The sequence below is a fragment of the Poromitra crassiceps genome, assembly GCF_964638095.1.
Source record: "Poromitra crassiceps genome assembly, chromosome: 10".
Lineage (NCBI taxonomy): Eukaryota > Metazoa > Chordata > Actinopteri > Beryciformes > Melamphaidae > Poromitra > Poromitra crassiceps.
This window is the reverse complement of record NC_139631.1, coordinates 25284798-25300249: the sequence shown is the minus strand read 5'-3', so window position 1 is coordinate 25300249 and position 15452 is coordinate 25284798. Positions and strand designations below refer to the sequence as shown.

At 46.0% G+C, this 15452-nt stretch overlaps 1 protein-coding gene across 1 annotated transcript in view; it reads right to left on the bottom strand.

The window, feature by feature from the left end:
- Positions 1-2706: 2706 nt before the first annotated feature.
- Positions 2707-15452, bottom strand: part of adgrv1 (adhesion G protein-coupled receptor V1) — a gene marked incomplete at its 5' end in the record, with an annotated part of 203627 nt that continues 190881 nt past the window's right edge. The window contains one exon of the mRNA XM_083644330.1: positions 2707-3131. Coding sequence (XP_083500456.1) covers positions 3013-3131 — 119 coding nt within the window. The 3' untranslated portion in view covers positions 2707-3012. The remainder of the gene's footprint in view (positions 3132-15452) is intronic.

Genomic DNA, 15452 nt, shown 5'->3' with positions numbered 1-15452 from the left:
GTAAGCCTCCGCCTTTTGTTTTGTAACAGGCCTCGTCCTTCATACCTTACACTGTAAGTCATTCTGTAAGGCTGACAGAATGACTTAAGTATTGGCTGTGCTGTGGCGTTGTGTCGTGGACAAAGTTCAGGTAATGAAGTGACTGTAACATTTTGGAAATAAGCCAGATCAGCGATAGGACTCATTGTCACCATAAGAGCAATTTTCACTACTTGTTTAGGAGGTAATCTACTAAACTAAACCTTTTGAAAAGGCCAGATGACAATCGAGACTTCTTACTACACTATTAGCAATCTCTTTTGCCGCTGGAGAGAATTTACTGCTACCACTTAACCAGTGCACTTTAGTTTTCAGCAAGAACATTAATGACGTGTCTGTTTTCCAATTCCTTTGCTCGCAGCAACGTTTTCCTTCTCATGCCTGAGGAAAGACTCCTATTGATATTAGGGAGGATCTCAAAGGTCACGTCATAGGTGCATGAGAAATAAAAAACCACGACGGGCGAACACGCACGCACGCGCGCGCACACACACACACACACACACACACACACACACACACACACACACACACACACACACACACACACACACACACACACACACACACACACACACACACACACACACACACACACACACACACACACACACACACACACACACACACACACACACACACACACACACAGACAGTGAATGAAGAACATTGTTCTGTTCCGAGAAGTGATATCCTAGATTCAGGGTAACGGTGTCTGAGAAGCTTGTCCTCCCTCCATTGTTGTTAAAAATAAAACCCACAGTTTGCTTGCCTCTGTGGAGGACACTGGTTTCTCCCTGGGGGGTGGGAAAAGGCCATTCGTGCCAGCCAGAGAGGGGGGTGAAAAAGCAGGCAAGAAGGCAAACTCTACACCTGAAGCGGCGGTGCATCCATGGACGCCCTCTCTCTCTCGGTAGAGCGAGCAGCCAAAGGAGGGGCAATACAGTTTAGCTTTCAGTGTGAGGAAACACCGGCCCCGCTGACCTGCCTAAATCAACGACTTCAGGGGTGAGAAACTTCAGACACAGGAAATGATTTATTCCACCTTCTCTTTCTGCTTGCCTGGAAGAAGCAGAATGAAGCCATTACCCATTGGGAGGGGAGAATTTATAGATATCATTTTTCTACCTGGTTCTTTAATGTCAAAATAACTTCAAGGACACTCATCTCCTGCCGCCCTTGCTCTCTCGTTATCTATTAAATGTTGCGTTTTCTTTCGCCTTCTTCAGCAGTAAAAGTAACACTCTCTCTTACAACTGGTGACCAAGTTCAGAGGTTGATGAGGGACAGAGGTGAAGGGTCAAGAAGACTGAATTCCAAGAAGTTCAAAGCCGCTGTAAAAGTCAAACGGGGGAACAAACTCACCCAGTTTCTTTAGAGCATATCAGAGATTAGCCTTTGCTTTAAAGAAAATTGCAGTCTGAGTTGAATTTGCACCTGGATGAAATAGATTTGAATAATATATATATCGTAATGATGACACTGAAGAGATAACTTAATTGCATAAGGTAATGTATTGGCGCAATGATTTTGTGTGTGTGCAGTTTTCAGGAGTAGGTATCTGCCCTAATCCCTCATGCCCCTCTGCCCTGTAGACCTTCTCTTTGGCTATACTGTATATAGAGCTGAACAGTCACGTGACATATTTTGCCCCGGAAGTGAGTTTCCCATTCATTTTCTCCATAGACATTTAGAAAACTCCTTATACGGTATAACGAGTTTTGAGGCTTGGAACCAAGCCAACCCGTGACCTACTGAATCGAGTGAGTGACCATAAATCATTTCAGTTGGAGCAAAAATAAAAATTAACATCAGGGATTTTTTTGGGGGACCCCCTCCCCATCCACCCGTCTTTATTTTTGTTTTTGTCCCAAGTGAAATGTTTTATGGTCACTCACGATTCAGTAGGTCACGGGGTGGCATGGTTCCAGCAGTTTTTTTTTATGTCTATGTAGAAAATGAATGAGAAACTCACTTCCGGGGCAAGAAATGTCACATGACTGTTGAGCTCTATAGATTGCTTACATTTTTCTTATTTTCTAGCTCTCAATAATCTGGCAGTGTCGGTAGCTGCAGTACCCTCGTCTGCCACAGTGAGAGCAGCAGAACGGTCCGAGTGTAGAACAAGCTTGTGAAATTCCCACGAACCAACATTCCTTCACACACACACACACACACACACACACACACACACACACACACACACACACACACACACACACACACACGTCCTTCCGTGTGACCCCCCGCAGCCACTCACACATCCTCACTTATATAACAATCAGAGAGACAATCTCTGCCTCTTCATATGAAACTGCCTCTTTGACAGGTCCACCCCTCAGGAAGCAATATTAGCAGTACAGATGGAATCGGCACAGCCAGATGTAAAATATATGGTGAATTATTTATTAACAATGTTACACAATCTCCACCCCTAGCAGCGGTAGTTGTGCTGAGGGCACCTCTGGCTGTCTCTGTTCCTAAAATCTATACAAAAACAACAACAAAAAAATCAATATGTACATCCAGAAAAAAAAAACTCCATCAAGGACTTTTCAAAAATTAATTTAGTAAAACATTTATATGTTCATATATATATATATATAAAAAACACATGTACAGTAAAAATCACGTTTCATATCAAACAACTATATGAAAACCGTTCTATTCAAAAAACAATTATGTTTTAGTGCAAAAGCAGTTAAAGTATAAAAATACTGTGTTGTACTTTTCTTTCTCTCTGATGTGCAGAGGATGGAGGACTGGAGAGGCGGTCCTGTGTTAGAGGTGTGTGTCTCTCTGATGTGCAGAGGATGGAGGACTGGAGAGGCGGTCCTGTGTTAGAGGTGTGTGTCTCTCTGATGTGCAGAGGATGGAGGACTGGAGAGGCGGTCCTGTGTTAGAGGTGTGTGTCGGCCTGGAGAGGCGGTCCTGTGTTAGAGGTGTGTGTCGGCCTGGAGAGGCGGTCCTGTGTTAGAGGTGTGTGTCGGCGATGGGGATTCGCCTCAGCTCCACGATCTGCGAGTTGGCCATGCTCCCTCCGTCATGGCTCCCACGGAGGGAGTCGCTGTCACTCACATTAAGGCCAGTTCCTAAAACAGAGACATGCGTTCAGACTTCACAAGACACAACCGCTGTCTTTGTAGCAATGGCATATACCAGGGTTTTTTTTTTAAGTGGGAGGCGGGCCTCCCCAGGGGGGCTCCAAACAGATTCAGGGGAGGCTCAGTGAATGAAAGTTTTTTTTTTACATTACCGTAGTTATTACATTAATTATCAAAAGGACATCACATAGAATAGCCTAAATGTGTGTGATTTGGTTGAAGAGATAGTTCAGAGGTATGTCATTTGGGTGATTTTTTCCCCCCAACTTTCCCAGAGTCACAAACAAATAAATGCCTTGAGACAGACCTTTTTTAAATGTACTTGTAGTCTGAAGTATGTCAAACAGCAATATCAGACTATCTTGGATACATTTTTGATTGACAATGGGATCAAAATATAACATAATCATAATGGGGGAGGGGGGCTTTGTCTATGCATCAGCGTCTGAGGGGAGGCCCACAGTCTCCGACTTTCAAAACCCCTGGCATATACAGTACAAAGGTTTCTCCAGTATGTTCAACGCAAATGTCACTTTTGTTTGAATTGAGTTGTACAATTCAATATGCATAGCTCATTCAATTGAAAAAAGCTTTGAAGTATTTCCACACAATGAATCATTTACAGTGCTGATTACCATTTGTCCTGTTACTCCCAACACTGTCTTATGTAATCAATGCTATATTTCATTGTCTTTCAGCTGACACAGCTATGTGATCCCTCATGGTTATGGCCCAGATGTAAATGGGATAAACAGATATACTCCAAGTTAAGAGTAGAAGTAGCCAGTACAACAAAGTAGCTTTTTTTTATGGAGGAATCTGGAAATAAAACATGAGAAGGCTTTTCTTACTCTGCATTTCTCATCAAGTAATCACATTTAAGTACGTATTATACACTCTTTGGGCTATTATGGCTTTTAAGTAACAGTTACTGAGGCGTGTCTGTTTCTACTGTCAGTGTACAGCAAGAATAAACAATACTTAGCATCGCAACTAACAATTTTCAACATGGCTGGATCCCATCTTTGACCAAATGTTGTATAATGGACATGATCAGCATCACATTACACCACCCACCAGCACGACACACGGTAAGCAGAAACCATGATGTGTATATTAAGTGTCCTGGGTTGAAACCTTCCCATTATGATAACCTGTAAGCAGAGGAGCAAGGTGATGATGACGTAACCAGAGGGACACCTTGGCCTAGAACACACCATGCTGTCAGGTGCTGTATATCAAGGCTCCTACTCACTGTGACTGATAAGAAAGTGCTGCCCCCTATCAGGACGTTAATGATCAGCCGTCAGTTGTGCTGCGTACACCATGCAGTGTGTGGTGTGAGTGTGCGTACAGTGTGTGGTGTGAGTGTGTGTACAGTGTGTGGTGTGAGTGTGCGTACAGTGTGTGGTGTGAGTGTGTGTACAGTGTGTGGTGTGAGTGTGCGTACAGTGTGTGGTGTGAGTGTGCGTACAGTGTGTGGTGTGAGTGTGCGTACAGTGTGTGGTCTGAGTGTGCGTACAGTGTGTGGTGTGAGTGTGTGTACAGTGTGTGGTGTGAGTGTGCGTACAGTGTGTGGTGTGAGTGTGCGTACAGTGTGTGATGTGAGTGTGCGTACGTACAGTGTGTGGTCTGAGTGTGCATACAGTGTGTGGTGTGAGTGTGCGTACAGTGTGTGGTGTGAGTGTGCGTACAGTGTGTGGTGTGAGTGTGCGTACAGTGTGTGGTGTGAGTGTGCGTACAGTACGTGGTGTGAGTGTGCATACAGTGTGTGATGTAAGTGTGCGTACAGTGTGTGGTGTGAGTGTGCGTACAGTGTGTGATGCGAGTGTGCGTACAGTGTGTGATGTGAGTGTGCGTACAGTGCGTGGTGTGAGCGTGCGTACAGTGTGGTGTGAGTGTGCGTACAGTGTGTGATGTGAGTGTGCGTACAGTGTGTGGTGTGAGTGTGCGTACAGTGTGTGGTGTGAGTGTGCGTACAGTGTGTGGTGTGTGTGTGCGTACAGTACGTGGTGTGTGTTAATGGTTTACCAAATGAAGTTGCGAGGACGCTCATTAGCGTGCTAGCCGCTGACCCCTGTCTGCGTTATGTAACTCTTATGAGGGAATAATCTTTACTGCTGACTGGCTGTCAGTCGCTTCAGATTAAACCAGGTTACAAGTTCAGTGGGACACATGTGGACAAGGAAAAGGTCAGAGGTCACCAGACTGCGCCGATGGCTAGAGAATGAAAGTCCTTGTGACTGGTGGAGCGGTATCTCATTAGTGGAGCAGTGAGTTGAAAGGCTTCCCACTGTAGAGCCGAGCGGTGGGTTGTCTTCACTCTTGTTACTATAACCCCACTTTCTCATCTCATTAATACATTCCATTTTTTATACAAGAGTCCACTCGATAGCTATGTTGTATTGAGGCCATGCCAGAGACGTGTAGATCGCCAGCTACTTGACTTAATTAACACTTTGGCAATGCCTCCCCGGGGCGATATTGAATAATCAAAATTATTATATCATATTGCTGAGTTTGCAGAAAAGGGCCACAATAAATTTCCTGTAGGTAAAAGAAGTGGAGTCCGCACACTGCAGATTTATTGTTGTTACGTTTCGGTCGGAACAACCTTCATCAGAATTTGAACAATAAATTTGCTGGCTTGTTTGATGCAAACCACCCAGGCTATTTAAGGTTGAAGTGAAAGCCGGGCTAACTCAGGACAGCAGGGAGAAGTTAAGAGAAGAGCAGATAGACAATGGTCCCGCTGTCGCAACTGTCAATTTACTTGAAATACACACAGATACACACACTGCTCCACACACACACACACACACACACACACACACACACACACACACACACACACACACACACACACACACACACACACACACACACACACACACACACACACACACACACACACACACACACACACACACACACACACACACACACACACACGCACACACACACACACACACACACACAAACACCGGGTCCAATTCATCCTATCAACACATGCTGAGGAGCAAGAGGTTATCTCTTTCCAAGTTTTTAACTTGGTGTATGTTACGTGTAACTCTACCCTTCGCAGCCCAATCCACATTCATTAACACTCCTCAAAGTCCCTCAGACTCACACCTGCTGGGGGGCTCTTTTCATTTGTCTCCTTGTTGACCAGTTTTGTTGTTCTGGGATGGATGCTAACGGGTCTCCGGTGCGGTTTCCCAGGGGCCTACTTAGAACTGAGGTGCTATAACAGACTGCATGTTTTGCCCCCCAGAAAACTTTAGCTCGACCCGTCCCTCACATGAAATTTCCGAAGTGGATTTTGGTGAGCCCAATGTCTCGAGACTATGTCAGAACCACAGTCCCAAGAGATTAAATGAGAAATTTGGTAGGACCTAGGACCTGACCCAATCCCATTAACACAACATGGGTGTCATCAGGTTGAGAGGTACATCAGCAGTGTTGGGCAAGTTACTTTCAAAATGTAATATACTACATATTACTAGTTACTTTCATTTGAAAGTAATAAGTTACTTTACAATATTACTGTGTGTGTAGAGTAACTCGTTACTTATGACACTACTTTTGCATTACTTTCACCAAAATAACTGCAGTAGCAGAATGACATCGCCGCCCCGGAACATCCCAAAAAATAATTTCAACCGTCTTGAAGTCAGTCCAAAATTCTAAATGTTATCCTTTTCCTTTGTTATTGTCATCTAGAGTGGATATTTGCATAAAAACACACAGTTTGATTAGGAATGATTGTATCTTTATTTAAATATGTGCTTTGATTTTAAACAATTTAACAAATTTGTAACTTGAGTTACCTGACAAAGTAACTGGTATAATATTACTGAAATCCTACAAGGAATAAGTTATATTACCGAGTTACTGCTAAAAGTAATATATTACATGTAATATATTACTTTTGTAATGAGTTACCCCCAACACTGTACATCAGTATCTCTCTTTCTCTCCCGCCACTTGGAGGGTCTGACCCTGGTTCTTTCCATGATGTGAGGCTACAGATGACTGGGGTTTACTTTAAGGAGAGTGACACAAATGCATATTTTCCATTGGCTCAGTATCTAGCAGATGCTCTCATTGGAGGTGGGGAGCAACAAGGAGCATGACCTCTGGAGCAGTAAATAACTACAGCATAACATGAGAAATGGACAGAGAATATCTCAGTTTTTATCATGGCAACTTGTTGATTTGGGTTTCCGGATTGTGAATGATTTTGAAAACTCACAACATACTTCAGTTCACGCACAGCTTCAAGTTCTTGAAAATTTCATGTGTGCTTCCTGAAGGACACATTTTCAAGAAATACTTGAAAATCAACTTCAAATTCCAGGCATCACGGGTCGATTTGAGGAATCATCGATTCCCTGAGCTGAAAGCATAACCGGACTAAACATAACTACAACAATGCACTTTATCTTGTCACATGTCGATTTTGAATACACATATTGAAATTTGATTCATTTCATCGCCTATTAATAGTCCATAAGGCACAGGATCACGAAGGCTCAGAAACAACACTTTCTGTATTGTAGGTCAGTTGCCTGGGATCTGCTTAGAACAAGTAGCTGACTAATGTTGTTGAGTACAAAATTTGGCGTAGCCTGAGAATAAACAGATGCTTTTGTTGGTGTGACTGCAGTTTATTTACATTAACAGCTTAGATAATGTAAGACAGCGGCCTCTGTCTGCAGTGGAGGATCTCGCCGTCACAGCACCTGCAAAAAGATACTAGAAATCTACTATTGACTACTAATGGCTAGTGCCAGGATCTCATGAAAGAAGGAGACATTTCATGCGGTACTCGAGTTACGAAGAGTTTCTGGACACAAATGGTAAATGGTAAATGTCCTGCATTTATATAGCGCTTTTATCCAAAGCGCTTTACAGTCAGTAGGTACATTCACCCATTCACACACCGATGGTGGCAGGTTACCACGCACTGCTGGCACACCAACGGGAGCAATTTGGGGTTCAGTGTCTTGCCCAAGGACACTTTGACATGCAGACTGGAGGAGCCGGGAATCGAACCACCGAGCTCTTTTATCCAAAGTGATTAGTGGACGACCCGCTCTACCTCCTGAGCTACAGTACAGCCGGCGCCCCCGCACAACGAAGGAAATAAATGCACAAGCTATGACGGCACTATTTGGGAAGCCCAGTCTTGACCGATGAATGTGGTCTAACTTGGTGTGATAAAGACACATATCAGTTTGGGTATTTTTCAAGTTGGGTGAAAATGACTCTAGCAGAATTCCTACTTAAGACTCACTCTGGCTGGGTCTCACATTAACAATTCAGGAGTGCTGTGGTTCTACTTGGCTGCTGTTCAGCTGGGCCTGATTCTTATTCCGACACTGTAAAGCAATTACTCAGTGATTTGAAGGAGTGAAGAGAGGAGTGAGTGTGTGTGTGTGTGTGTGTGTGTGTGTGTGTGTGTGTGTGTGTGTGTGTGTGTGTGTGTGTGTGTGTGTGTGTGTTGGTGATATATCAGCCATCAATTTGGGCCCTCAGCTCGTTAAACATTGATGGCGAGAGAGGAAGACTGGTTTCCATGGCAGCAGAGAGATTGAAGGTCTGTAGAGGAATGACCTGAGCGGGGCTAATGGATGCCATGGGTATGCATACACACTTTGGAACAATCAAATACGCACGCATGCACACGCACACGCACACACACGCACACGCACGCACACGCACACACACGCACGCGCACACACACGCACGCACACGCACACACACGCACACGCACACACACACACGCACACGCACACACACACACGAGCCAAAGGCAAAAGTCTCATCCTCTCTCTCTCTCTCTCTCTCTTTGGCAGAACGAAAACTTTTTAGAAATTCACAACATACTCAGAATACTGTATAATACTGTATCTCTAATGTGTTGCTTTAAATGTACATAATTTAAAATGAGACATAATGTATGAATGTTTCTATGCAACTCTATGCAACTTTTAGGGCAAACAATAGCTGGGTTTCCATCCAAGTCTTTTTATGCAAATGCTGATTTATCACATATAAGAAAGGCTGAGTGGAAAGTTTTGTAGCTTGTTGAGGCAGAAAAGTTTTTCTTTCTAAGGAATTGATGAGATAAAATAGCACTGGAAACACTTTTGTCAAACAAATAATAGTGTGGCATGAAATACATTGCCCCACGACTGCGTGGCGACTCAAACTTCGAACACCATCGTGAAGTTTGCAGACGACACAGCAGTCGTGGGGCTGATCTCGGGGGGCGACGAGACGGCCTACAGAGAGGAGGTGGGGGCCCTGGAACAATGGTGCCAGGACAACCACCTCTCTCTGAACGTCTCCAAGACCAAGGAGATCATTGTAGACTACAGGAGGGGGGGGGGGGCACACACCCCCCAATCACCATCAACGGCACAGTGGTGGAAAGGGTGGACAGCTTCAAGTACCTGGGAGTCAACATCCACCAGGACCTGACTTGGGCCGGCCACACCGCCACTGTTGTCAAAAAGGCCCAACAGCGAATACATGGACTCAGGCGCCTGAAGAAATTTGGGCTAAGGCCAGAAATCCTTACGGACTTCTACAGAGGCACCATTGAAAGCCTGCTGACTGGCTGCTTCACCACCTGGTACGGGAACTGTACCACCATGGACCGCAGGGCGCTACGGAGAGTGAGACGCGCGGCCCAGCACGTAACAGGAAGTGAGTTGCCAGAACTGCACGAACTGTATAAACAGCGGTGCCTCAGGAGGTCCCTGAAGATCATCAAAGACACAAACCACCCCCACAACAGCCTGTTCTCCCTGTTACCCTCAGGGAGAAGATACAGGGTTCCAAAGGCACGCACAAATCGCTTGAGGAACAGTTTCTTCCCGCAGGCCACGAGACTCCTTAACATACACAAATAGTGTAGTAGCCGTACTGTACCGCACTGTAGCTGCTACCATAACGTATGTCTAATGTTTAATTGTATGTTTAATAAGGAATATGCTATTTGCACCAGTATGTCAAATACGCCGAATTTAAAACGCAGAGTTTAATTGTATGTTCAATAAGGAATATGCTATTTGCACCTGTATGTCAAATACGCCGAATTTAAAATGTTTAAGCACGTCTAAAGTATGCACATGACATGTGCACCTATGTGCAGTGAATATGCCACTGTCTCTGACTTGTCTTATCACTATACTGCCTTATTGCTTGTTGTGTCTCTTGTTGTTTTTGCACTCATATGCCCTGTCACATTTGTACTATGTTGTAAACGGAGTCCTCAGCACAAGAATTTCACACGTGATACTTGTACCATGGAGTGACAATAAAAATCTTGAATCTTGAATCTTGAATTTATGAAGATATTATTATTATAACGTTAAAGTTCGGGAACAAGACCACGCCTCCAGCACACATTCAATGTCGTGCTTCACCCTTTTTAAACGCGCCTAACCGTATCGTATGTCTCAGTTCTCTCATCCCTCAATACAAGACTTGTTTCATCCCTCCATTCTCGACCCCTCTTAAGGGCTCATTATGTGCAGTACTGAGTGCGCTTTCACTCTCAAACGGCCGTACATCAGCACATGAAGGAATCACCAAACTTGTTTTTACTGAAAGCCGTTTCAGTTCTCAGCCCTGATAGCCTACTACTCTGTGCTGCTTTTAATCTCTCTCAATCATGCTCTCAACACAACACATTTACTTGGTGAAATGACAAAAAATGAACAGTTGCAAATCAAAGTTTATAGCCTACCACATGGGTCAAGAAATGTGGTGAAAACACAGCTCAGTGTTCAGGACTCAGTGGCTTGAAAGCGGCTATGTTTGGAGAGAAGCCATGCGGAGGTCGCGCTGTGAGAAAAATCTTCAGGTACACGGTGGGCGCCCTACGGAGGTAGCGCCCAACCACGGCCAACACATTGACGTCATTTGACGCTGGCGGCCCTCGCTCCACCCCCGCGCCCTTCACGGCATGGTGAGTATAAAGCAGGCTTTACCCTCAATAAACCATCTTCAGTAAATCCATCTCATAGTGGCGCGGTCTTTGTTAGTGAATTATATTTGATGTCATTTCTGATGGTGTTTGTGTGTTTGTGTGTGTGTGTGTGTGTGTGTGTGTGTGTGTGTGTGTGTGTGTGTGTGTGTGTGTGAGTACATGTGTGCGCTTGTGGGACCCTCACCAGTTTTTAAGGCAAATATGAGGTCGTCAAACTCCTGTGACTCTTCGTCTCCGGCGACCAGGTTGGTGTCGGTGGTGTAGGTCCCCATCACAGGACTGGCCTTATACACACTGCTGGGCTGGCTGCCGGGCCGCAGCGAGGCCCGCTCCCAGTCTGCAGACACCTGATACGCACACACACACGCACACACACACACACACACATATACACACACGCACACGCACGCGCACGCGCACACACACACACACACACACACACACACACACACACACACACAGTCATATGAGCGCATATACTGTACATATCAGCAAAGTCATATATGTTTTAAAAAGAACATGCATGCATCTACAGTACTAGTGCAGTGCCCGTTCCCCCCATTCACCACCCCGTGGGCATGGCACTAAAGGTTCTTTGGGTAACAGCACCCACACCACATGGCATATGTATGCCATGTATCTTCTACATGTATAGTTATAGTGTTGAAACCCTCTTCTATATGTAGTTAACGTCTGTCTTCATGATCAATCTGCACATTACTCTACGAACCAAGAGCATTAACTTGACATGAACGCAGAGCAAGAGCAGGTTAGCCACACCGACCCCTCTGGCACGCCACACACACACACACACACACACACACACACACACACACACGCACACGCACAGTCTCATTCACAGAATGGCTGTATGCCAGCCGTGTAGTCACGTGTGTGATGAGTGAGGGTCAGGCAGAGTGCATGTTGTCAAAGCAGCCCAACGGGTTCAGGCCGAGCCTCAGGGTCACAGGGGGTTCAGGGGGTGAGGGGCAGGTCACTGGGCGCAGGGTTGCACACTAACTCACACTAATAACTCACACTAATATCATGTAAATAATGCTGCCCGCACCGTCGGACAACAACCTTCCATTCACCGCCTAAAATGGACATTTGAGGATAAAAGGCCCTTCACAATGGACATGAGAACCCAGAGGGGGGTGGAGGGAGTGTGCGTGTGTGTGTGTGTGTGTGTGTGTGTGTGTGTGTGTGTGTGTGTGTGTGTGTGTGTGTGTGTGTGTGTGTGTGTGTGTGTGTGTGTGCGTGCGTGCGTGCGTGCGTGCGTGCGTGCGTGCGTGCGTGCGTGTGTGTGTGTGTGTGTTGGGGTCGGGGGCTGTATCCATATATCCATACAGCAAGAGACAGGAGGCATGGGACAGAATAAGAAGAAGAAGAAGAAGAGTGCTGTGAGTGACAGAAGCAGGTTGTAGTCTGGGGGCTGAACTGGTTTGGGTTAGAGAAGCAAGGCTGTGAAAATGGAAGAATAAACATTCACTGATAATATAATTAGTATGAGTAGAGCCATATACAGTACAAATCTATCATTCTTTCCAGGACAACCTGTGCAGTCTTGCTGTCTTCTAGTGTGTTTTATTATAACTAGTTAATGTGTTTATTAGTGAACATAATGTCTGTGTGTGTGTGTGTGTGTGTGTGTGTGTGTGTGTGCGCGTGTGTGTGTGTGGGGGGGGGGGGGGCAGTGTGTGTGTGTGTGTGTGTGTGTGTGGGGGGGGGGGGGGTGTTCTACCAGCTTATGAAGTTAGCTAGCGTGTAACAGGTACAGAGAATCCCTGGGTGAATTACTAAGCGCCACCAGGCACCACAGACCTGTCACATCACATCCACTTTGACTGGATGACTCAACATCCTACAATAAGCAAATTCAAACCTTCACATTATGTATTCCTATCCGCACTCTAATCTCAGTCCAATTTCCTCTCAAATCTTCCACCAATCCCTTCCGAAATACTGGATCATGTGAGTAACGCTCACTCCCTCCTTCTTGACAGTCTCTGTCTGTGCCGCTCAACACACCGGCTCGCCCTCATTATTCTCACTGGGCTCTACCAGAGTTGCCAAACCTTAGAGAGGCAGTAGTGTGCTGTCATGAATAAAACAAGATTACTGGATTCCTACGTTCAGAGAGGGGAGAGAGAGAGGGAAGAGAGAGAGAGGGCGGGGGAGAGAGAGAGAGGGCGGGGGAGAGAGAGAGAGGAGAGAGAGAGAGAGGGGAGAGAGAGAGGGAAGAGAGAGAGAGGGGGAGAGAGAGAGAGAGAGAGAGAGGGCAGGGGAGAGAGAGAGAGGAGAGAGAGAGGGAGAGAGGAGAGAGAGAGGAGAGAGGGGAGAGAGAGGGGGAGAGAGAGGAGAGAGAGAGGGAGAAGGGGAGATAGAGGGGAGAGAGTGGGAGAGAGGAGAGATAGGGAAGAGAGAGAGAGAGAGGGAGAGGGGAGAGAGTTAGGGGGGAGAGAGAGGAGAGGGGAGAGAGAGAGGGAGAGAGGAGAGGGAAGAGAGAGAGGGGAGAGAGAGAGGAGAGAGAGAGAGAGTGTGACGAAGATGTCGTCACTGGAAGCGGACAGCACATGGTAAAACCACTCAATCACATAAACTCATCCAGAAACACACAATTCCCCTCTGTCATTGTGGTGAGTGCACGCACCACAATAAATCACATCTTTAGTTTAAAGTTCACATACATCCTCTGCAATATAACATGTTGGAAAAACCACACACAGATTACTTAAATTAGTTGTTTATTCTATGGAATGTGTTTCTTATAATCTAAAAGCATTGCCATGTGATGATGCCATGTGAATTAATGTTCCTCTCCTCCATACTCACAGGGGCTGAACCAGAGCAATGGGCCAAGCTGGGCTTTATAGGGCTAGAGTGATTGCATGCATCTGTGTTGATTGAGGGAGGTACCATTTTGAACTGGTGAAAGGGGATGTTAAGCCTTTTGAGTTATTGTGTTAAGTTAGTGGACTTAATGTAAAATGTTTGACTGGGATCGGTGGTTCTTATGTTTAAACATGTTTGGTTTATGTATGAATGCACAGTAAAAGTGTATATGGTGAGAATTCGGGTTAATTGATTTGCTCAGGAGTTGGTTGGGCTGGGGGAGGGGTTTAGGCTTTATAAGCCTTTGGCCACCAAGGCTCCCGAGTGTTAGTCTGAGGGAGGCTGTGTGAGAGACAGGTAACCAGACATTTGTCAACTTTGCACATTTTCAAGTTTTTGTTTATCTATTTTTATGTGGACGTCCAAGTTCTGTTATTCACTGTTTTTTGGAATAAAAGCACCAATTGTTTTTGCAACTCTAGCCATTTTGTTTGTCATTTTTCTGAAGAGTTTTTTGAACCACAGTTTTCTTGACATATGGTGGCAGTGGTGGGATGGCCAGTCGCAAAAGCAAGCGTGCTGCTAGGAAACTAAGAACTGGACTCCGTTCTCAAAGCCCAAAACCTCAGACAGATGATGAGGAGGAGGAGGACAAAGTCGTGACGTCAGAGGATTTTGACGCCGCAGGGTCGAAAGCCAAGACCCGGCAGCCACAGCCCCGGACATCGTTGGGAGGGGATCCCTCAAACACTGACGTGGTGAGTCTCTTCAGGGAGTTTTTAGTTGCTCAAGAGAAGAGAGACGATATTCTCCAGCAGGAACTCCGGGGTCTGCGGGACTCACTTGTGGCCTCCCAACAGCCTGTCCAACAGTCTCCCTCAGCAGAGCTGTCCTCCACAGCAGATAATGGAAGCCTCAGGTTGCAGCTTCCAACTCCAGGGCCCAGAAGGGAAGGCTCACCTGACGCTACCTCCTTCAACGCTCAGCAATTGGCGTCATCTCCTGGCAGACAGGGTAGGTCTTCTGTGGCCCCACCAGCTACCCAGTGTAAAGAGCCCAAGATGCCTTTGTATCAACAAGGTGAGGACATTGAAAATTACCTTTTACGTTTTGAACGCATGGCAAAGACTTGGCAGTGGCCAAGGACAGAATGGGCCTGTCGATTAATTCCCTTGCTGACTGGGAAAGCACTGGAGGCCTACACAGCGATGGATGAAGACAGGTCCAACTGTTACCCCGACCTGAGGGAGGCGCTGTTGGTCAAATTTGACATCTCACCAGAGACCTACCGTCAACGGTTCCGGGCCACCTCAACGCCATCGGGGGAGACACCGACGGAGACGTACCACCGGCTGAGGGGCCTCTACCGTCGTTGGATGCGGCCTGAGAGGAGGAGTAAAGACCAGTTGGCAGAGACCATCATCCTGGAACAGCTGCTGCAGGTGCTTCCCCCAGACACCAGGACGTGG